The 19,409-nt window shown below is 49.0% G+C and overlaps 1 protein-coding gene across 4 annotated transcripts; it reads left to right on the forward strand.

Annotated features, from left to right (window-relative positions):
* The first annotated feature begins 947 nt into the window (after positions 1-947).
* LOC131499149 (T-cell-interacting, activating receptor on myeloid cells protein 1-like) lies at positions 948-9,910 on the forward strand. Of its 4 annotated transcripts, none has more exons than XM_058706945.1 (6): positions 948-1,207; positions 6,634-6,669; positions 6,801-7,091; positions 7,343-7,639; positions 9,167-9,313; positions 9,682-9,910. In XM_058706945.1, exons 1-5 carry the CDS (start codon positions 1,135-1,137, stop codon positions 9,307-9,309), a joined length of 840 nt encoding a protein of 279 aa, XP_058562928.1. In that variant the 5' UTR covers positions 948-1,134; the 3' UTR covers positions 9,310-9,313; positions 9,682-9,910. The 4 variants fall into 4 exon arrangements, with proteins under 4 accessions (XP_058562928.1, XP_058562927.1, XP_058562930.1 ...); XM_058706944.1 differs by having other exon boundaries at positions 949-1,207; positions 9,167-9,344; XM_058706946.1 differs by having other exon boundaries at positions 952-1,168; positions 9,167-9,344.
* The last annotated feature ends 9,499 nt before the right edge of the window (positions 9,911-19,409 follow it).

The following is a 19,409-nucleotide window of genomic DNA, read 5'->3' on the forward strand; positions in this document are numbered from 1 at the left end:
GAGAACAATGATTTATACCGGGTCCCGTGAGACCCATCCAGAGGGCTCTGCCCCGGGGGCTGGCAACATGCCCATCATGGAAGAAGAAACCCAAGCCCAGGACCCGTTTTGGGTCTCCTGGTTCTGAGGTGCTCTGTGAACGTACTGGTGGGTCCTGACCCAAGAGAGAAAGCCCATCTATGCAGCTGTGAGGAAGGACAGAATTCCTTTTTGCCTGGCATACATACTCTCATTTTATTATTTTTTATTTTTAAGTTTATTTATTTTTAATTTTTTTCTTTAATATTTTTTTTTAACGTTTATTTATTTTTGAGACAGAGAGAGACAGAGCATGAACAGGGGAGGGTCAGAGAGAGAGGGAGACACAGAATCTGAAACAGGCTCCAGGCTCCGAGCTGTCAGCACAGAGCCCAACGCGGGGCTCGAACCCACGGACTGTGAGATCATGACCTGAGCTGAAGTCGGACGCTTAACCGACAAGCCACCCAGGCGCCCCAAGTTTATTTATTTTTAATTTTTTTTAATGTTTATTTATTTTTGGAAGAGAGAGACAAAGTGTGAGCAGGGGAGGGGCAGAGAGAGAGAGGGAGACACAGAATCCCAAGCAGGCTCCAGGCTCTGAGCCATCAGCACAGACCTGATGAGAGGCTTGAACCCACGAACCGTGAGATCATGACCTGAGCCATGGTCGGACACTTAACTGACTGAGCCACTCAGGCGACCCTAGTCCTCAGCTCTTAAGACAGTGGACAATGTCCAGCAACCTGAGTGTCCAGCATTTTCCAGTATTCTCAAACAGTGAAATATCTTCATCTTCTCTTAGGAATCCTTCAGGCTCACGCCCCAGCTACGTGGGGGGTTGCATGTCTGATGCATGCAATCTGAAGACAGACAAGGACTGAGGACTTCCGTGAGTCAAATCCTTGAAGCTGGGCATGTGAGGAACATGTTGCAATCAGCAGCACTGAGAACGTTTCCAGTTTGTAGCTGTGAAAGGAGGAACTTAACAGTTAGCGAAACCTTGTTCCTGCCCACACTCTGGAGTCAGGAGCGAGGTTGTGGCCGTCCCAGCTCCGCTCCCTCCCACAGGCTGCACAGCTGAAGACGGGGCTCTGGACAGGCTGGTTTGCTGCCATGATCCCTAGGCTACTCCCACTGCTCTGTCTCAGTAAGTCTCACGGGGTGACCCTAGAAAACAACAGACTTGGTAAGAGGTTTGGGCTGGGGATTGAAAGAGAAAGCAAAAGCATCAGCCTTGGTTTATTGAGCACATACTACGTATCAGAAATCTTGCCGAGTGCAATCAATGCACACATTACTTCTAAACTGGTGCTTTACAAATTTCAATGAATGTTCCAAGTTCATGATTTCTGCAGAAAAGCCTTTGCTACCTGTACTTTATTGGCTTAACGTGTTTTTTTTTAATTTAAAAATAATATTTATTTATTTTTGAGAGAAAGAGCACAAGTGGGGGAGGGGCAGAAATAGAGGGAGTCCCAGAATCCGAAGCAGGCTCCAGGCTCTGAGCTGTCAGCACAGAGCCCGACGCGGGGCTCGAACTCACCAACCGTGAGATCATGACCTGAGCCGAACTTGGACGCTTAACCGACTGAACCACCCAGGCGCCCCGGCTTAACATGTTTTGCTTTTAATACTGACTTAGCCTTTTTTACCTAAATAAAAGTGCTTAGGAAAGAAACTTTCGATACTATGAATGAAAATCCAGGTCGGGGCACCCGGGTGGTTCGGTTGGTTGAGCATCGGCTCTTGGTTTTGGTTCAGGTCATGGACCTCATGGTTTATGGGATTTGAGCTGCGCATCAGGCTCTGCACTGACAGCATGGAGCCTGCTTTGGGGTTCTCTCTCTCTCCCTCTCTCTGCCTCTTCCCCACTCAAGAACACACAGACCTGCGCGCTCTCTCTCTCTCTCAAAATAAATAAATAAACTTAAAAAAATCCAGGTCAAATACAAAAACTATAAAGTAAATGCAGCGAGAAGGAAACGGTATTAGCATTCTCTAATATACGCTGGTCCTTGTCAAGCTTCTGGGCCTGAGAGCTGCTAGTTCTCTGCTATGGAGGCAATTAGCCCCCATCCACGTATGTCAGAGGCTAGCTTCAAGGAGGCTCTCTTGGTGCTTACTGCATACAATCACGCAGCGCTTGGACTGTCCTTCCTTCTGCCTCGAACTCATCCCGTCTAACACTGATGGGACGTATTCCACATTTGGGAAATACCACGCTGGTCCCCACCCCTCGAAAAATAAAAACAACACTCCCCACAACACCAACCCTGCAAGAGAGAACGAGGTCCACGTCTGCAGATTAGGAATCCAATCTGAGTCTGCAGAGCGAAGTGCCTCGTCTCGGATCGCATGGGTGGTATGCAGGGAAGCCAGATCTCGACCCAGAACCGCCGGGTTCTAAAAATGTTTCCACTCAGCCAAGATGTTGAAGTAAGAGGGACACACACATGGGGTCCTTGGTATGGAGCACTCTAGGAGTGTCTGAAAGGGTTTCGGGGTTGGAAACCCCTGAGGAGGCAGAGATACGTGATTCAGAATGTCCCTAGTGATGGGAGCTAGAATGTACCTCAGAATGAACTGGTCTCCAGAAACCAACAAAGCTTGATATCCACAAACAGGAAGGGAGGACTCACGTCAGCGTGGCTCTTTGCACTTGGCTTCCTGCCATCGCCATGGATCTCTGATCCCAAGACTTCAGGCTTGCTCGCAGAGGGCCCCTTATGTCAGAGGCTCGTCGTAGGAAGACACGCCCGTCTGTGTCCAAAAAAAATATGTCTACTATCCCTTTTATCGTTCATTCTCCTCTGGCTGGGTTAGGCACAGGTTCAGCTAGCAACACCTTCCAGAGATCGTCTCCGGACACATGTCTGAAATCTTCACTCCTTTTGACGGCTGAGTACTATTCCACTTATACATGGATCTCATTTTGTTTCTCCATCCGCCTGTTGGTGGGTGCCTGGGTTGTTCCCACCTTTTGACTATTCATTCTCTGCCTCACTGCAATGAGATAAACCTTTTTCCATGTTTGGCTTTGAGAGCGAGTGAGTCTCTCCTAAGAGGACTTCCTCTTGCCTCCATAAGCAATGAGGCCTCTAAGCAAGTGTCCTGCTCAAGACAGGGGTGAGATCAGAGGAGATGTGCCAGGGGCCTGGGGCTGAATGATAAACCCCACGTGGCCTGAAGGTGTGTCCAACCACCATCTACCAAGTTCCATCTCCTTCCTGCTAACAGAGCACAGGAGGCCACTGAAGCGATTAGGCCCATGTTTCTAACACATCTCCATTTTTTTTTTTTTTTTACCCTGTGTGGACCACCAGTTTTGTGTCTCAGCAGTGAAAAGGGGGGAACTACCAGATCTTTTTTTTTTATTTTTTATTTTTTTTAACGTTTATTTATTTTTGAGACAGAGAGAGACAGAGCATGAACAGGGGAGGGTCAGAGAGAGGGAGACCCAGAACCTGAAACAGGCTCCAGGCTCTGAGCTGTCAGCACAGACCCCAACGTGGGGCTCGAACTCGCAGACTGTGAGATCATGACCTGAGCTGAAGACACGTAGCCTGCTGAGCCACCCAGGTGCCCCTGGAGCAGAATATTTTATTTTATTTATTTATTTTTAATTTTTAATTTTTTTTAACGTTTATTTATTTTTGAGACAGAGAGAGACAGAGCATGAACGGGGGAGGGGCAGAGAGAGAGGGAGACACAGAATCGGAAACAGGCTCCAGGCTCTGAGCCATCAGCCCAGAGCCTGACGCGGGGCTCGAACTCACGGACCTCGAGATCGTGACCTGAGCTGAAGTCGGACGCTTAACCGACTGAGCCACCCAGGCGCCCCTAGAGCGGAATATTTTAAATGCAAATGTAGGGGGCGCCTGGCTGACTCAGTCGAAGGGGGCGAGACTAATGATCTCAGGGTTGGAAGTTCAAAAGCCACATTGGGCGCAGAGCGTACCTTTAAAAAGTAAAACATAAAGAGGGGTGCCTGGGTGGGTCAGTCAGTTAAGTGTCTGACTTTGGCTCAGGTCATGATCTCACGGTTCATGAGTTTGAGCCCCATGTGGGGCTCTGTGCTGACAACTCAGAGCCTGGAGCCTGCTTTGGATTCTGTGTCTCTGTCTCTCTCTGCCCCTTTCTCGCTTGCTCTCTTTCTCTCTCTCTCAAAAATAAACACTAAAGGGGCACCTGGGTGGCTCAGTCAGTTGAGCGTCCAACTGTGGCTCAGGTCACATCTCACAGCTCATTGAGTTCAAGCACCTCGTCGGGCTCTGTGCTGACAGTTCAGAGCCTGGAGCCTGCTTCAGATTCTGTCTCCCTCTCTCTCTGTCCTTCCCCCACTTGCCCTCTGTCTCTTTCTCTCAAATATAAATAAACATTTAAAAAAATAAACACTAAAATTTTTTTTAACGTTTATTTTTGAGACAGAGAGAGACAGAGCATGAACGGGGGAGGGTCAGAGAGAGGGAGACACAGAATCTGAAACAGGCTCCAGGCTCTGAGCTGTCAGCACAGAACCCGACGCGGGGCTCAAACTCACGGACCGCGAGATCATGACCTGAGCCGAAGTCAGATGCCTCACCGACCGAGCCACCCAGGCGCCCCGAAACTACCAGATCTTTATGCTAAAACTGTCTCCCTCCCTCCATAGTTCTCTGATCCCAAGACGTCAGGCGGCCCCACAGAGCGATCCTTACATCACCTCCTTACCTCCCTCAAAGGTGTTTGGGACCGAGCGTCTTGAGGAGTGCAGTAGGGGGCTGAGGGACACAGGGCTGGGACTGCAAAGGCTCTGAATTTTCACAGGCCCCGAAATGTCCCGTGAGGCAAGACAGAGCACACGCTGACTTCTCTGTCCTAATCGCAATCCCCTTGTGAGCTGTCCCATGCCATCTAGAATTTATTTTTTCAGACTCCCACTTTGTCTGGCATTGGTGAGAATTTTCTTTTCAATACCGTAAACACACCCATTATGTTCTACTTTTTATTACGTTAAATATATGTAAATAATATTGATCCTCTTAACTCTCTGTAAGTACACAGTTCGGTGGCATTTCAGTGCATTCACAACGATGTGCAACCTTCACCCAAAACGTTTCTGTCATCCCCGACATAAACTCTGTACTCGTTCATGAATACTCCTTTCTGCTTCCTCCCCAGGCCCCTGATAACCATGCATTTGCCCATTCTAGCTAGGTACTTTGTGTCAGTGGAATCACACAGTAATTGTTCTTGGGTGTTGGGCTAATTTCACACAGCAAAGTGTCATCCAAGTCCACTCATGATGTAGCATCTATCAGCATTTCATTGCTTTTAATGTTTATTTACTTTTGAGAGAGAGAGACCGAGTGAGAGCAGGGGAGGAGCAGAGAGAGAGAGGGAGACACAGAAACAGAAGCAGCTCCAGGCTCTGAGCTGTCAGCACAGAGCCCACCGTGGGGCTCAAACCCATGAACTGCGAGAGCATGACCTGAGAGGAAGTCAGATGCTTAACCGACTGAACCACCCAGGCACCCCAGCATTTCATTCCTTTCAAATGGCAGAAGAGTATTCCATTGTCTGTACAGACCACATACCTTTCCTTTATCCACTTATCCTTCACTGGATGCTTGGGTCTTTTCATGTTTTGGCTATTTATCACTTTTTCTTTTTCTTTTTTTTTCAAAACATGGAATGTAGTATTTTTGATTTCCCGAGACAATTTTAGCACAAAGGCCTGGTAACTTCCCCCTTTTCATGACTAAGACACAAAACTGGTTCACACAGGGAAAGAAAGAAAGAAAGAAAGAAAGAAGAAAGAAAGAAAGAAAGAAAGAAAGAAAGAAAGAAAGAAAGAAAGAAAGAAAGAAAGAAAGAAAGAAAGTCTAAGTCAACGGATTTTTTTTTTAAGTTTTTATTTTTGAGAGAGACAGACAGAGTGCAAGCGGGGGAGGGGCAGAGAGAGAGGGAGTCACGGAATCCAAAGCGGGCTCCAGGCTCTGAGCTGTCAGCACAGAGCCCGACGTGGGGTTTCGACTCATGGACCAGGAGATCATGACTGCAGCCAAAGTTGGACGCTTAATGGACTGAGCCACCCAGGTGTCCCTGGCATAGAGCAGCCTTCAGCATGGAGTGGGGAGGGGTTCTTCCGGCACAGGTGAGGCTGTCTGCAGACTGTTAGGCCCACTCAGGGTCTCAGACAAGATCAGAGGTGGCCCAGGGTCACATTCAAGTCCCATGCTTCCTGATCTTTTTCAGGGTTCCTGCCTTCTACATCCAGGGTGAATTGGCGGGGGCTGGTGGGGGGGATGTTCAGGAACTGTAACACCAGCTTGACAGAAATGCAAGAACCTGTCCATGATAGAGGCTGAGAATCCAGGGGTCTGTGGACGCTTGTGAAGCCAGGAGAGCCCCTGGAGTGGCAGGTGGCATCCAAAGAGGAGACCTTCTGTGGGAAATGGGGCAGGAGCTGAGGGCGGAGTGGAAGCCTGGGTCCAGCATGGGGAAATGAGAACCCTCCCAGATGCGTGACCGCCAGGGTCTGGTCTCAGTGGCAGCACCCCCCCCCCCCTGCCCCGGGGAGGTCCCCTTGAGACAGGGCTCAGGTCTCACAGACAGATGGTTCTCTTGCAGGACTGTGCACTGGCCAAGGAAGCAGGGGGACTGACGGTGAGTGTTCCTTCAGTTAAACCCTCCCTCTCCTTCACTCCAAATTCCCCACATCCCTTCTCTTTCCTTCAAGGGGTTTCCTGACAGCAGGCGAGGGCACCAAATCCTGTCCCCAATCTGCTTCTTTCCAGAGCCCCTTCCCAAGCCCACCCTCAGGGCCTGGCCCAGCTGGGTGGTGCCTCCCAGAAGCAGTGTAAGGCTGCAATGCCAGACCCCGACCAAGGATGTCGACTTTGTTCTCAAAAAGGGTAATGTTGTTTTGGACGTTTCACGATCACTGGCTTCCAAGGAGGGCCTGGCTGAATTTCACCTCACTGACCTAAGAACCAGCCACGCTGGAGACTACACCTGTGAGTGCTACAGACCAGGGGCCCCGGACATAAGATCACCACCCAGTGAGGTCATCCTGCTGCTGGTGACAGGTGAGGAGCAGGACAGGCCTGGGGGAGGGACCAGAGGACGGGACAGAGAAGGGGGAGAAACACAGCAACAGAATGACTTGGCCTCATCCAGGGCTCGTGGGGGCGGGGAGACCTCCTTCCCGCAGAGTCGAAAGAGGGTGACACCAGGGATCTGTGTCCCACCCTCAGCAGGAACCCCCTGCAGGAGAACAAGGGTGAGTGGGGGACCCCAGGCTTCTCCCCGTGACCTCAGAGCCCCCCTTCTCTTACAGGAGGTCTCCCTAAACCTTCCCTGCAAGCCCACCAAAGGGGTGTGGTGACCGCGGGAGACGATGTGACCCTGCAGTGCCAGAGGCCAGACAATGTTTTCGGGGCCATGAGGTTCGCTCTGCTGAAGGCGGGAGTGGCAGAGCCCATCCGGCTCCGGACCCCAGTCGGCAAGGAGGCGGACTTCTCCCTGCAGACCGTGACAGTCGGGGACGCCGGGAACTACAGCTGTGTCTACTTCCAGACCGGGACTCCTTTCTGGGCCTCACAGCCTAGCGATCGTCTTGAGATCCGGGTGAGAGGTGAGGTTTTGCACGACTTTTCAGAAGTTGGAGAAATTCAATTCATTTCTTCATCAGCTTGCTTTTATTTTGGCTGTTTTGCTTGCTTTCCCAGTTGGGTGGACCCATCACTGACTTACAACGCTATCCGTTTAAGGTGAACGACGTGCTCTTTTTTCTACCTGGAGAGCGTTGCTTCTGTTCCTTTCTGATTCTTCTTTCTCTTCTGATTTTACTGTCATCTCCTCCTCGCACCTGCCCTTTCCTAACCTCTAGCCTTTGGCCTTTGTTGTTCTGTATTCCTGGAGAATTGCTCAAGTTGTTCTTGCAAACGATCCATCCCGCCAACCGTCAGCGTCCCTTCCCCTACCCTTTGCGTCTCTTAGACTTGTGGGTCGTCCCGGTGATGGCAGCCTCATGGCTTGCGGTCTCGGTCTTAGTGCGCGCTGCTGCCCCGGCCGCCGGGTTCTGGGTCACCCGTGCAGGATCTTCCACAACCATCTTGTGTGTCTGGCCAGAACGTTGCTTCCTCGGATGCCACACCCCGTGCTTCCGTGGCACCGTAGACGTGTGCATGTGAGCTGTGGTGGCCCATCGCCCTCTGGTTGGAAAGCAGGGACCGTGCAGCCAGCGCAGACAGGTGCAGAGGGCACCCTGGGCTCCGCGACGTCACCACGGGTTCCTCCCACGGACTCTGTCTCCGGGAAACGTTGTGGCTGGGGGGCTCACACATGAACTCTGCCCCCACGGCCTGTGTGACATGGAAGCTTCACTCGCAGGTCCTCTTAGGAGCCAGGGCCAACCCCGAGCCCAGGTCCTGGTTAGCAGCCAGGGCTAACCCTGAGCCCAGGTCCTCGTTAGCAGCCAGGGCCAACGCCAGCCCAGGTCCTCATTAGCAGCCAGGGCCAACCCTGAGCCCAGGTCCTTGTTAGCAGCCAGGGCCAACGCCAGCCCAGGTCCTCGTTAGGAGCCCAGGTCCTCATTAGGAGCCAGGGCCAATGCCAGGGCCAACGCCAGCCCAGGTCCTCATTAGGAGCCCAGGACAACACTGAGCCCTAGCTCTTCTTGGGTGCGGTGGGAATGAAATGCACAGTGCTCTCGGTGCTTAGCTACTGGGCTTGAATTTTCTTGAGCTCACGGCCGCCTGAAGTCTTTGCCGTGAGGAGGGGGTGCACAGACACCCACCGAATCATTTCCGAGCTCGGGGCAGCAACTTTGGGTTTTGGTCTTGCTCCTAAGCCTGATTCCTAATATCAGGAGGGAGAAGGGAAAAAGGACACGTGGGAGGGTCAAATGATATGAAGAACCAATAAGTGAAGGAAGAGAGACCGAGCAGAGAGAAGACAAAGGACAGAAGACCAAGGAAGACCCACTAGAACCCTCACGAAATCCCACGTTGGGTTTTCACTGATTACAACTTCAGGGCGGCCACAGCTGACTACTGGCCAGGGCACACAAGTGGGTGCAGGAGCGTCCCGTTGGGCAGATCCACGTGGGAAGGACGGGCGCTCCTCTACTGGCTGGTGCTGACCCTCTCCTCTCTCCCAGTCCCCCCAGGTGCCATATCGAGGGACTACACCACGGGCAACCTCATCCGCCTGGGTCTGGCTTCCCTAGTTGTGGTTATTATGGGCGCTGTCCTGCTGGAAGCCTGGTGCAGCCAGAAGGAGTCTCCACGTGGATCCACGTAGAACAGCTGAGCTGTTCTTGTCTTGTTCATGGGCTGGTATAGTGACGCGGGGTTCTCTGAACACCAAACTCCACCATGGGGACATGCTGTGTTTCTCACCATGGACACAATTGGCACTTTGGGTGGGATATTTCTTCACCATGTGGGACTGTCCTGTTCCTTGTGGGAACATTCAGCACCATTTCTTTTTCTCATTAAAGAGCGGCTGAAGCCCCAGTCATTGTGGGACAAGATAATGAGTGCTATCAGGACCTTTCCCAACATTCCTAGAGACGGGGAATAGGAGGTGGGGTGGTGTTCCCCTGGTGGGGAACCCTGTGTTAGGAGGCCAGGGAAATAATATTCTTCCTCTTCCTTCCTCCCCTGTCCTTAGGTCTGTACTACCCACATGCTCCAGGGCTTCCCAGGGAATGATGAGTGCGGATGGAGAGACCTGCCGATCCTTAACAGTCCTGTGGAACCTACATTCTTAGCTCTATGAAGAACCACTCAAGGACGAGGCTTACCTCTTGCCACAGCTTTGCCTGGGGCAGAGCACAGAATGGAACATAAAGACACATTCAAAAAATTTGGATGATTTGAAAAAAATACTTAAAACTTCAGAGTCTGGCTGGGTAGCACGTGCAGTTACCTCCATAGGAACTGTGATGCCATTGACATGTAGGGAAAACACTGCTTCCTGCATATTATCGACCCCCCTCCATTCTCTATTTTGTACTTCGGGACCAGCAATTAGTCAAGTGTGAAACTTTCCTTATTTATCCTATGTGTCTTTTCAATTTTATTTCATAGAGTCTCCATATTTTGCCTAATTTTGGGAGGCTCCCTCTCAACTTCATAGCATCAAGTTGCTTCTGAGCTGTACCCAGGATTTCTTCGTCATCTGGTGCAGGTGTAAAAAGGTTATCCACAATATTTTCACCTTCATGATCTGTTGCTGTTTGTTCATAATCCTGTTGTCACAAATACTCATTCTTATTTTAGAACTATTATCTCCTCTCTTAAAACCCGGGATATATGCTTATAAAAATGGAGTTCTGGGGCCGCCTGGGTGGCTCCGGTAGGCGTCTTGACTGTTGACTGTGGTTCAGGTCATGATATCAGGATCATGAGATCAAGTCCCACACCGAGCTCTGCACTGAGCATGTAGCCTGCTTAAGTTTGTCTCTTTGTCCCCCTCTGCCCATCTCCCCCACGTGCTTTCTCTCTTTTTCTCTCAAAAAGAAAAAAAAAAGTCCTGTTTGGAGTAGAGATGATTCTTGCAAATGTAATTCTTTGTTTCATCTGCTTCGTTTTGTTGCACTGGCTTTCATCAGATCATGGACGAGTCTTGCTTCGGGGTTCCGGGGGCAGACAGGAACTTCTCCCAGGCTGCAAATCTTTTGGCAGACTTTTTCAATGTGGACACTCTGGTAGCCTCAGGCACCAGGAGAATTTTTCTGTTCCTTCTACCCAATGAGTAAAACTCATGGTTCCTACTGAGAACAGACCCCCTTAGCTGGTGTTTGGCCAGGAGTGGTCAAATGGACAGAACTTTGGATTTATGCCCAGTATGAGTGTGGCACATCACAGAGACACCAGTTGTTCACTGGACAACCACATCTTGCTTCAGTCTCTGCCTTGGCTGTGCATGCAACAGACTTTGTGATGTTTCCACTCCCTAACGTGTGACTGCCCATGTCTGTTTTAGACTGCCTTTCCTCTTCAATCATATCTTACTTTTATTTTGAAGTCATTCAATTCACAGGAAGTTGCAAACTCAGGACAGATACTTGTACCCTGCACCCAATTTCTCCAATGGTTCCACGATATGTCCATTACAAGATCCAAACCAAGAAGCTAACACTAGCACAATGCGAGGGTAGGGTTTGATGTTGTTTTGTCACCTGTAGATTCATGGAGCCACCAGCACAACCAACATAGCGATCCATCTATCACCTCATGCTGTGCCTTACTGTCACACCCACCGCTCTCCCCAACATCACCCTCCAACCTGGGCAACCGCTGGTTTGTTCATCTTTACCACTGTGTCATTTTCAGAATGTTTTATGTGACATCACCTGACTTTCTTTTCCTGACCTGCGGGTCACATGAGAGGAAGGAAGGGAAAGGCTGGAGGAAAGAGGTCATTGCCCACATGGAGCTGCCCTCCGTCCAGGGGTTGCAAAGCTGAAGAGGGGTCCTTGGATCAGGCTGCATGGCCAGTATGACCGTGGAACTCCTTCCTTCCTTTGTTTTGGTACGTTCCTTAGGATGGTATGCTGGGGGGTTCAAGATAAGGGTGGATGGACAGGTTGAGAGACGCGGAAAATACAAAAGACATAACACTGGTTGTATTTACAGATCGCTTCACTCATGTCAGGGCCCACGCTGCAAGCTTTACATCCATTCATCACTCAAGTTTTTTCCAATATTCAAATATGTACATTCCACATTCATGACTGTGTGCTATGCCTGCACCACTGTTACTCATTTAGTAATTTACTAATAGGAGTCAACGTTTGTTCTTTAAATACACGTTTTTATTTGAAAATGGAAACAGCAATAATTTAAAAATGCAGTGTCACCTACCTGGTAAAGGAGGGTAAATATAAATATAGAATACGATGGAAAGGCAAAAAATGTTAGGACGTGCTAGCCTTACACTGTTGATGGTCAGGCTTCTGAGCCCACGGCCAACCACTCCCTAGTTACAAAGAGTGACGAGCCAGAGATAAAGGTGTTCTAAAGTCGGCTTGAAATGCATCTTCTCTCCTTGATGTGATCAGAAGGGCATAACGTGATTGAAAGGGTAATAACTTTCTAACGCCATGATCAAAGCTATAGAATACCACGTCACTGCATTGCCCAAAATCATCTCCTAGAGCATTCTGTGGGACATGTCACTCTGACCCTTGCAAACACTCCTGTGTGGTGGGAATTAGGCCCACTTGGATAAATGAGGACCCTGGGACCGATGGCTGAGGGTTCCTGCTCAGGGCCACAGGGAGAATGAGCAGAGAAGTCAAAGCCCAAGTCCATCTGCTTCTAAAGGTATTTCTGTTTCCACTGGGTTACAATGGGAAATTAAGACGGATACAAGTATGAGGTCTTCAAAACAGAAATGTCCTTGGGGTACCTGACCAGATGCTGAGGGGGGGACATTCCAAAGACACAAAAGGGAGGAGCTCATGATGCTAAGTGAAAGTCTAGTCATAAAGACCATATAATACACGATTCCACTCATAGGAAAGTCCAGAGTAGGGAAACCCACAGAGAAAGCAGGCTAGTGTTTAGGGCTGCAGGTGGTGGGGGTAGGGAAATACAGCAAAAGCTTTAGAGTAATGGGGGGTCATTTTGAAGCCATGAAAACGTTTTAAATTTGGGTGGTATTTGCACGCATCTGTGAATAAAGGAAAGCCGCTGGACTGCACGTATTACATGGGTGAACTGTATGGCATGTGAATTACATCTCGATAAAGTTGTTTTAAAGTTTCCTGGGTGTGGAACAAGGTACAGCTCAGGATGTCTGTCTACAGGTGCCAAAACCCCTGGTTTCATCAGGCAAGAATGGCTTGTGGTTCTCAGCTTGGTTTTGGGCACGTGACTGGATCCAAGTTCTTACCACATCTCTCTGATCCCTAGATTCTAGGATAGTCTATGCGCTCTCTTTACATCAGACCCTCACCGTGGGAAAATGAAAAGAATGTCCTTCTTAGGCCTTCTAATTGTGTTTCCAGGAAAGAAGTGAATTCAACTCATGTTTTGGAGCCTCCTCTCCTGCGCACGCGGGTTGTGGTGCCTGGGCCCGATTTCCTTATCCATACAACGAGGACAGTTATGCCCGTCTGCAGGGCTGTCACAGTGATTAGAGACTGCTCATAGGAAGATTACTGCTATTTCCATGGGGGAATGAATCCTATCGTCCCCTCCCCCCAGCTCAGGAGCTATTTCTCCTGGAAACCCATCACATAGGACTGTCCGTCGTCTGTCAGCAAAGAAAGCATGTCCCTCCCATCTTCTGTCCTTGAGAGAACATGTGCCCCTGTGATCAGGCTTCGAGGCAGCCCCAGTGAGATTCTACAATGGTCTACAAAAGACTTCTACAATGGTCCCCTCTGATCACTGTGGAGGTGCTGTGCAGAGTGAACCTGAGTTCTGCGGCCTGGGCCAGTGTGATGAGAAGCCACGTGGTCAAGCCTGTGTCCAACCAACATGTTCTTCCTAATCATATTGGGTGAAACCCTGGAGCCTCAGAGAGATATGCCCCAGTGGAGAAGCAGGGAGAGGGTCCCCATCCCTACCAGCGGCATCCATGGCAGTGAGTGAGGGCAGGCATCGGGGAGGCAGGAACTGAAGAGCTCTGAAGGTTTCAGAACCTGCGTGGTCCTCAGTCAAGAGACGGCAGGTGGAGGGCGCTGAGTTCTAGCAGGAATTCACCTGAAATGACTACTCGATGCTTGCCGGTATTTTTTCTTAACTAAGTTTAATTTACAGGTTAAGTTGGACTCTCACATTCAAGTGCCTCCCTCTACTCTGATCTTCCAACAGCTATGGGCAGCTTAAGGTCCTTTCACATTCTGTGACTCCAGACATCCCACTCGCTCCCATAGGAAATCTCATCTCCACCACTAAATCTGCTCACACTGTGTGCGGTCTGACCGTGGTCTTCTGCCTTCTGCCCAGTTTCAGCAACATCAGAAGTGGCACATGCCCTCCTGCCACAGTACGGCCCATCACAATGGGGACGGATCTGTTCTGGGGCTCTGCCCTCTCTGCAGGGACTGGGCAGGAGGGACAAGGGTCCAGGCCCCTGGTGCTTTGATGCACAGGGACACCAGGCTCTGTCTAGACGTGGGGGTCATGCTGCTTCCCATGTGCAACTTCTGAGGCGTCCACAGGTCTCTGCTCTCTCTACATGTTTCTTTCCTCCATTTTTTGTGTTCCTCTGACTTTGCAACAGCAGTCCTTAGCATGCCTTGGCATACGCCCACTATCTTCCACTTTCTCAGACTTTTCTTTCTTTCTTTAATAAAAAACCGTTTTTAATGTTTATTTTTGAGAGAGAGAGAGGGAGAGAGAGGGAGGGAGAGAGAGAGAGAGAGAGAGAGAGAGAGAGAGAGAGAGAGAGAGAGAGAGAAAAGGCGCAAGCAGGGGAGGGAGGGGCAGAGAGAGAGACAGAATCTAAAGCACACTCCAGGCCCTGAGCTGTCAGCACAGTGCCTGACGCGGGGCTCGAACTCACAAACTGTGAGTTCAAACTCAAACTCATGACCTGAGCCCAAGTTGGCTTAACCGACTGAGCCACCCAGGCACCCCTGCTTTTCTTGATGCGTGCACGTGTTTGCACCTAAAAGTCCTATCAACTTCTCACTTTCCCCCAGAAACACCAAACCGTTTTTCCATACGGGAGAAGGAAATTTCTCTTCTTAGAAATGCATGTCTAACTAAACTCCTTGTGAACGTAAAATCTTTATTACAGTAATATTCATGTACAGGCATGATGTCAATTTCCAGAAGCTCTTAGCACTCAGGCAAAAGTACGTACCCACACAGACACTCCGCAAATCACACTATGACCGTTCTCTATCCCAAAGTGCACTTAATCTAGCCATTTCTTCTACAGCCCCTGATACATTTTTTTTTTAATTTTTTTAACGTTTATTTATTTTTGAGACAGGGAGAGACAGAGCATGAACAGGGGAGGGTCAGAGAGAGGGAGACACAGAATCTGAAACGGGCTCCAGGCTCTGAGCTGTCAGCACAGAGCCCGACGCGGGGCTCAAACTCATGGACCGCGAGATCATGACCCGAGCCGAAGTCGGACGCCTAACCGACTGAGCCACCCAGGCGCCCCCCCCCCCCCCATCCCGATACATTTTCTAGATTGCTCCAGCAGGGCAATAACCATGAGGCAGTCTGGGGAAGCCTGGTGACTGAGTCTAACTCTAGCCAAGTGCTGCCAGTATCTAAGGAAGTCTGTCATAAAGTGACTGGGAACTTTGTTCCACAACAATAGCTTGTTATCTCATGGGTGATTCTTTTACAGGGCTGTGTGTTTGGCCAAAGAGACACAATAGATAGTGATTATTTTTCCTACTTGTTCTTTCATCCCAAATTCCCTATCCTTTCCATGTCCTTCTTTAAATTTTTTTTTTTTACATTTATTTATTTTTGAGAGACAGAGTGAGACAAAGTGAGAGTGTGGGAGGGGCAGAGAGAGAGGGAGACACAGGATCAGAAGCAGGCTCCAGGCTCCAAGCTGTCAGCACAGAGCCCGACGTGAGGCTCGAACCCACAGACCATGAGATCATGACCTGAGCTGAAGTCAGACGCTCAACCGACCGAGCCACCCAGGCGCCCCGGAAATACATTATTTTTAATCAGAGACTGTTGTGTTAGTCTTTGTCATTTCTCCATTGCGCCCATTATGTTCCTTTTAAGTCTTTCATCGTTTCCATTTGTTTCACCTTTTTCTATTTTGCATTCTTGGATGATCTCTCCTGTCAGTCTTTAAAATCATTAAGCTGGTCACCAGCAGAATTCCTTCTACTACTGTCTGCAGCTATTACCATTTTGGTTTATCTTGGCGTTAACAATTTAATTTTCGATGACTCTGTCTTGTTCTCCAGATGCAGGGTTTCTACAGCACTCTGCTTTTGGGTCATGTGTGTGGTATCTACTTGGGTCGTCAGGCCCGTACTACATCGTTGAAAATTACCTTGGTTTCTACTATAATTCTACTTCACTGGATGCTACAAATGAATTTCTTGGTTTATAACTTTGTGTCTTCCTGATTCTTCCCACAGTCAATAAACGTTTTATAATTAGAAATGAAGGCCTGTATGGTCAGTAATGAGAGGGGGAGGGGACTTTCTAAATATGGTGGCATCATCGGGGCCTGGGTGGCTCAGTCAGTTAAGCATCTGACTTCGGCTCAGGTCACAATCTCACGGCTTCTGAGTTTGAGCCCCGCGTCGGGCTCTGTGCTGACAGCCCAGAACTTGGAGCCTGCTTCCGATTCTGTCTCCCTCTCTCTCTGCCCCTCCCCTTCCCATTGTCTCCCTCTCTCTCTCTCAAAAATAAACAATAAGAAATTTTTAAAAATATGGTGGCATCATTAGAAATTACTCTCCATGGACCTCACCTCAGGAAACGTGGTTACCGCTGAGTTTAGAGATAGACTTGGCAGTAATTGGGATGTGTGACGCTGAGAAATTCCCTGTTTATAGGCCATAGCTATTCCCAGTTCTACTGAGAGGGATGATGCACATACAGGCTCCTCCTTAGGAACCAGGTCCACAGCCAACTTCAAGCCCTACTTGGTTGCAGCTGATATGCACCATGACCCAGATGCTTAGCTTCTGAATTCCAAAATTCCCGGGCTCACTGCCTATATGAAGTTTAAGTTTTGTGCTATGAGGATACTGGGCCAGCTACGAGATTTTGGCACTCTGCTGGAGCCGTAATGGGTTGATTTTTGTCCCCCAAAAGGTATGTGTGAGTCCTAACTCCCAGTACCTGTGAATGCGACCTTATTTGGAAATAGCATTATCTGGTCTTTGCAGATAATCATTTGTTAACTTCACATGAGGTTACACTGGATTAGGGAATACTCTTACTCAATGTGACTGGTGTCCTTAAAAGATGAGGAGTAAGTAATGACACTGAGACATACTGAAGGAAGACGGCCATGTGAAAACAGAGGCTGAGATTGGAGTGATGTGGCCACAGGCCAAAGAGTGCTTGGAGCTTCCAGGAGCTAGAAGAGGAAAGAGGGAAGGATTTTCCCCTAGAATCTTTGGAGAAAGTATTGCTCTGTCAACACCTTGACTTCAGACTTCTGTGGGAGGCCGGGCCCCAGTGCCAGGCTGAGACCAGGCCGAGCAACGGCTCCCTGTTGACTCAGCCAACCCGGTGGTTCCCCCTCCCATTCATGTGGGAGGCCGGGCCCCAGTGCCAGGCTGAGACTGGGTCGAGCAACGGTTCCCTGTTGACTCAGCCAACCCGGTGGTTCCTCCTCCCATTCCCCCACTTTCAATGGCATACGAAAGCCTTGTCAAGGCTGAGAAAGTTAATTCCTGAAGCCTGTGGTCTGCAGGTGTTGGCAGTAATGCTACCTCCCTTTTTCTACCCCGAGTCAGATAGAAACAAACATGGGAATTGTGTTTTGCTAGCAATCTTATCAACAAGGTCTTGTTGTGACCCGTCTAGAAAATTCACAAGAAACACAGAACTAAATGTTTTGGTTGGCAGCGATTATGTGAAACCTGTTTATTCTTAGAATGGCCTGACCCATAAGAGTCTGGATATAAAAGATTGTGTACAGCAACAATAAAGCCGTCACTTGGGCCATCAGCCCAGGGGACCGTCCTGTTCCCAAACTGTCTTCTCTTCTCTCTTTTTTTCTTACATTCCCCTACCCTCAGGACCCTGATCTCGGTGTTTGTTGCACCGGTCGCAACAGACTTCGAAACTTCAGACTGTGAGAGAATACATTTCTGTTGCTTTATGTCACCCAGTTTGTGGCATTTTGTTATGACAGCCTGAAGAAGGCAATAAAAGTGCTCTGAGTCTTTTGTGTTGCTCCTAATCCCTAATCCCTGGAGGGAGAAAGGAGAAAGGAAATGCGGGAAAGTGGAAATGAGATAAAGACCAAATAAACGAAGGAAGAGAGAGAGGGCACAGAGAATATAAAGGAAAGAAGACAAAAAGAAGGGCTATTATAGACCTCATGAAATCCTACATTATGTTTTCAATAAAACTTGAGTGAAGGTACAAGACCACTGGCCAGGAAACACAAGCGGGTGTGTGAGAGTCACATTTGGTAGATCCATTTGAGCAGAAGGGATACCAGTCATGATCTCGTTCTTTCAGTTTTCTCAGGTACCACACTGGGGGATTACACCAAAGTCAACCTCATCCGACTGGGTCTTTCTGTCATGTTTCTGATTATCACCAGGACTGAAGCCTGGCATAGCCAGAAGGAGTCTCCACAAGGAACCACGTAAAGCAGCTGGACTTTTGTAGCGATATATGGTTCCTTAAACCCCAAACCCTATCATTAACATTTCCTGTTTCTCAGTAGGAGGGCCAATGGCCTTGTAGGTGAGGTATTTCTTTACCATGTGTGCCTGTCCTATTGATTACAGAAACACTTAGCATCTGCTTTCCCCGTTAAATACCAGTTAAAGCCCCCAATAAGCACGGGAGAAGAAGAAAAGCACATACTATAGCACTTTCTCAAACATCCCTAGATATAGATGTTGGGGAATGGGGTGGTATTCCTCTGGTGGAGAACCTGTGTTTAGAGGCCAGGAGGAATAATATTCTTCCTTTTCCTTCCGCCCCCCACTGTGATCTCTTTCTGTCCTTCTCCCCACAGACCCCACAGCTGCCCAGGGGAATGATGGGTGTTGATCAGATCAGACCCACTGACCCTGAACAGTTTCTTATGGAACGCGCATTCTCACCTCTGTTGAGAATGTTGCCGCTCCAGAAGATGACGGCTTCCTCTTCTGTACTCTTCACCTGGGGCAGAGGACAGGCATAAAGATCAGTCCAACAAAACATGAATTTATGCAACACATAACAATTAATCTTTCTCCTACTGATCTACCATTTCTGTCATAAACCAAAGTTCCATACGTGTGTGGGTCTGTTTCTGGGATCATTATTTATTTGGTCAGTGTGGCTTTTACTGTGCCTTTTCCTGACCTCCTATGTTGTGAGCACTTTCTCAGGTACTACTGGAAATATGTATATATTCCTCATGAAGTATATGAAGTATATGAGTATATACTTTGCCCTTTTTTTAAAAAAAATTTTTTTTAATGTTTATTTATTTATTTTTTAATTTCTTTTTTAACGTTTATTTATTTTTGGGACAGAGAGAGACAGAGCATGAACGGGGGAGGGGCAGAGAGAGAGGGAGACACAGAATCGGAAGCAGGCTCCAGGCTCTGAGCCGTCAGCCCAGAGCCCGACGCGGGGCTCGAACTCACGAACCGTGAGATCGTGACCTGAGCCGAAGTCGGACGCTCAAACGACTGAGCCACCCAGGCGCCCCTTTAATGTTTATTTTTGAGAGAGAGACAGAGAACGAGCAGGGAAGAGGCAGAG

The sequence above is a fragment of the Neofelis nebulosa genome, chromosome 17, assembly GCF_028018385.1.
Source record: "Neofelis nebulosa isolate mNeoNeb1 chromosome 17, mNeoNeb1.pri, whole genome shotgun sequence".
NCBI classification, from domain to species: domain Eukaryota; kingdom Metazoa; phylum Chordata; class Mammalia; order Carnivora; family Felidae; genus Neofelis; species Neofelis nebulosa.

Bases quoted from the DNA above. Each gene is read 5' to 3' on its own strand.
- LOC131499149 (XM_058706945.1), top strand. From the start codon at position 1,135: ATGATCCCTAGGCTACTCCCACTGCTCTGTCTCAGTAAGTCTCACGGG. The intron at 6,670-6,800 runs GTGAGTGTTCCT...GCTTCTTTCCAG, and splicing joins AGGAAGCAGGGGGACTGACG to AGCCCCTTCCCAAGCCCACC. The intron at 7,640-9,166 runs GTGAGGTTTTGC...CCTCTCTCCCAG, and splicing joins TCTTGAGATCCGGGTGAGAG to TCCCCCCAGGTGCCATATCG.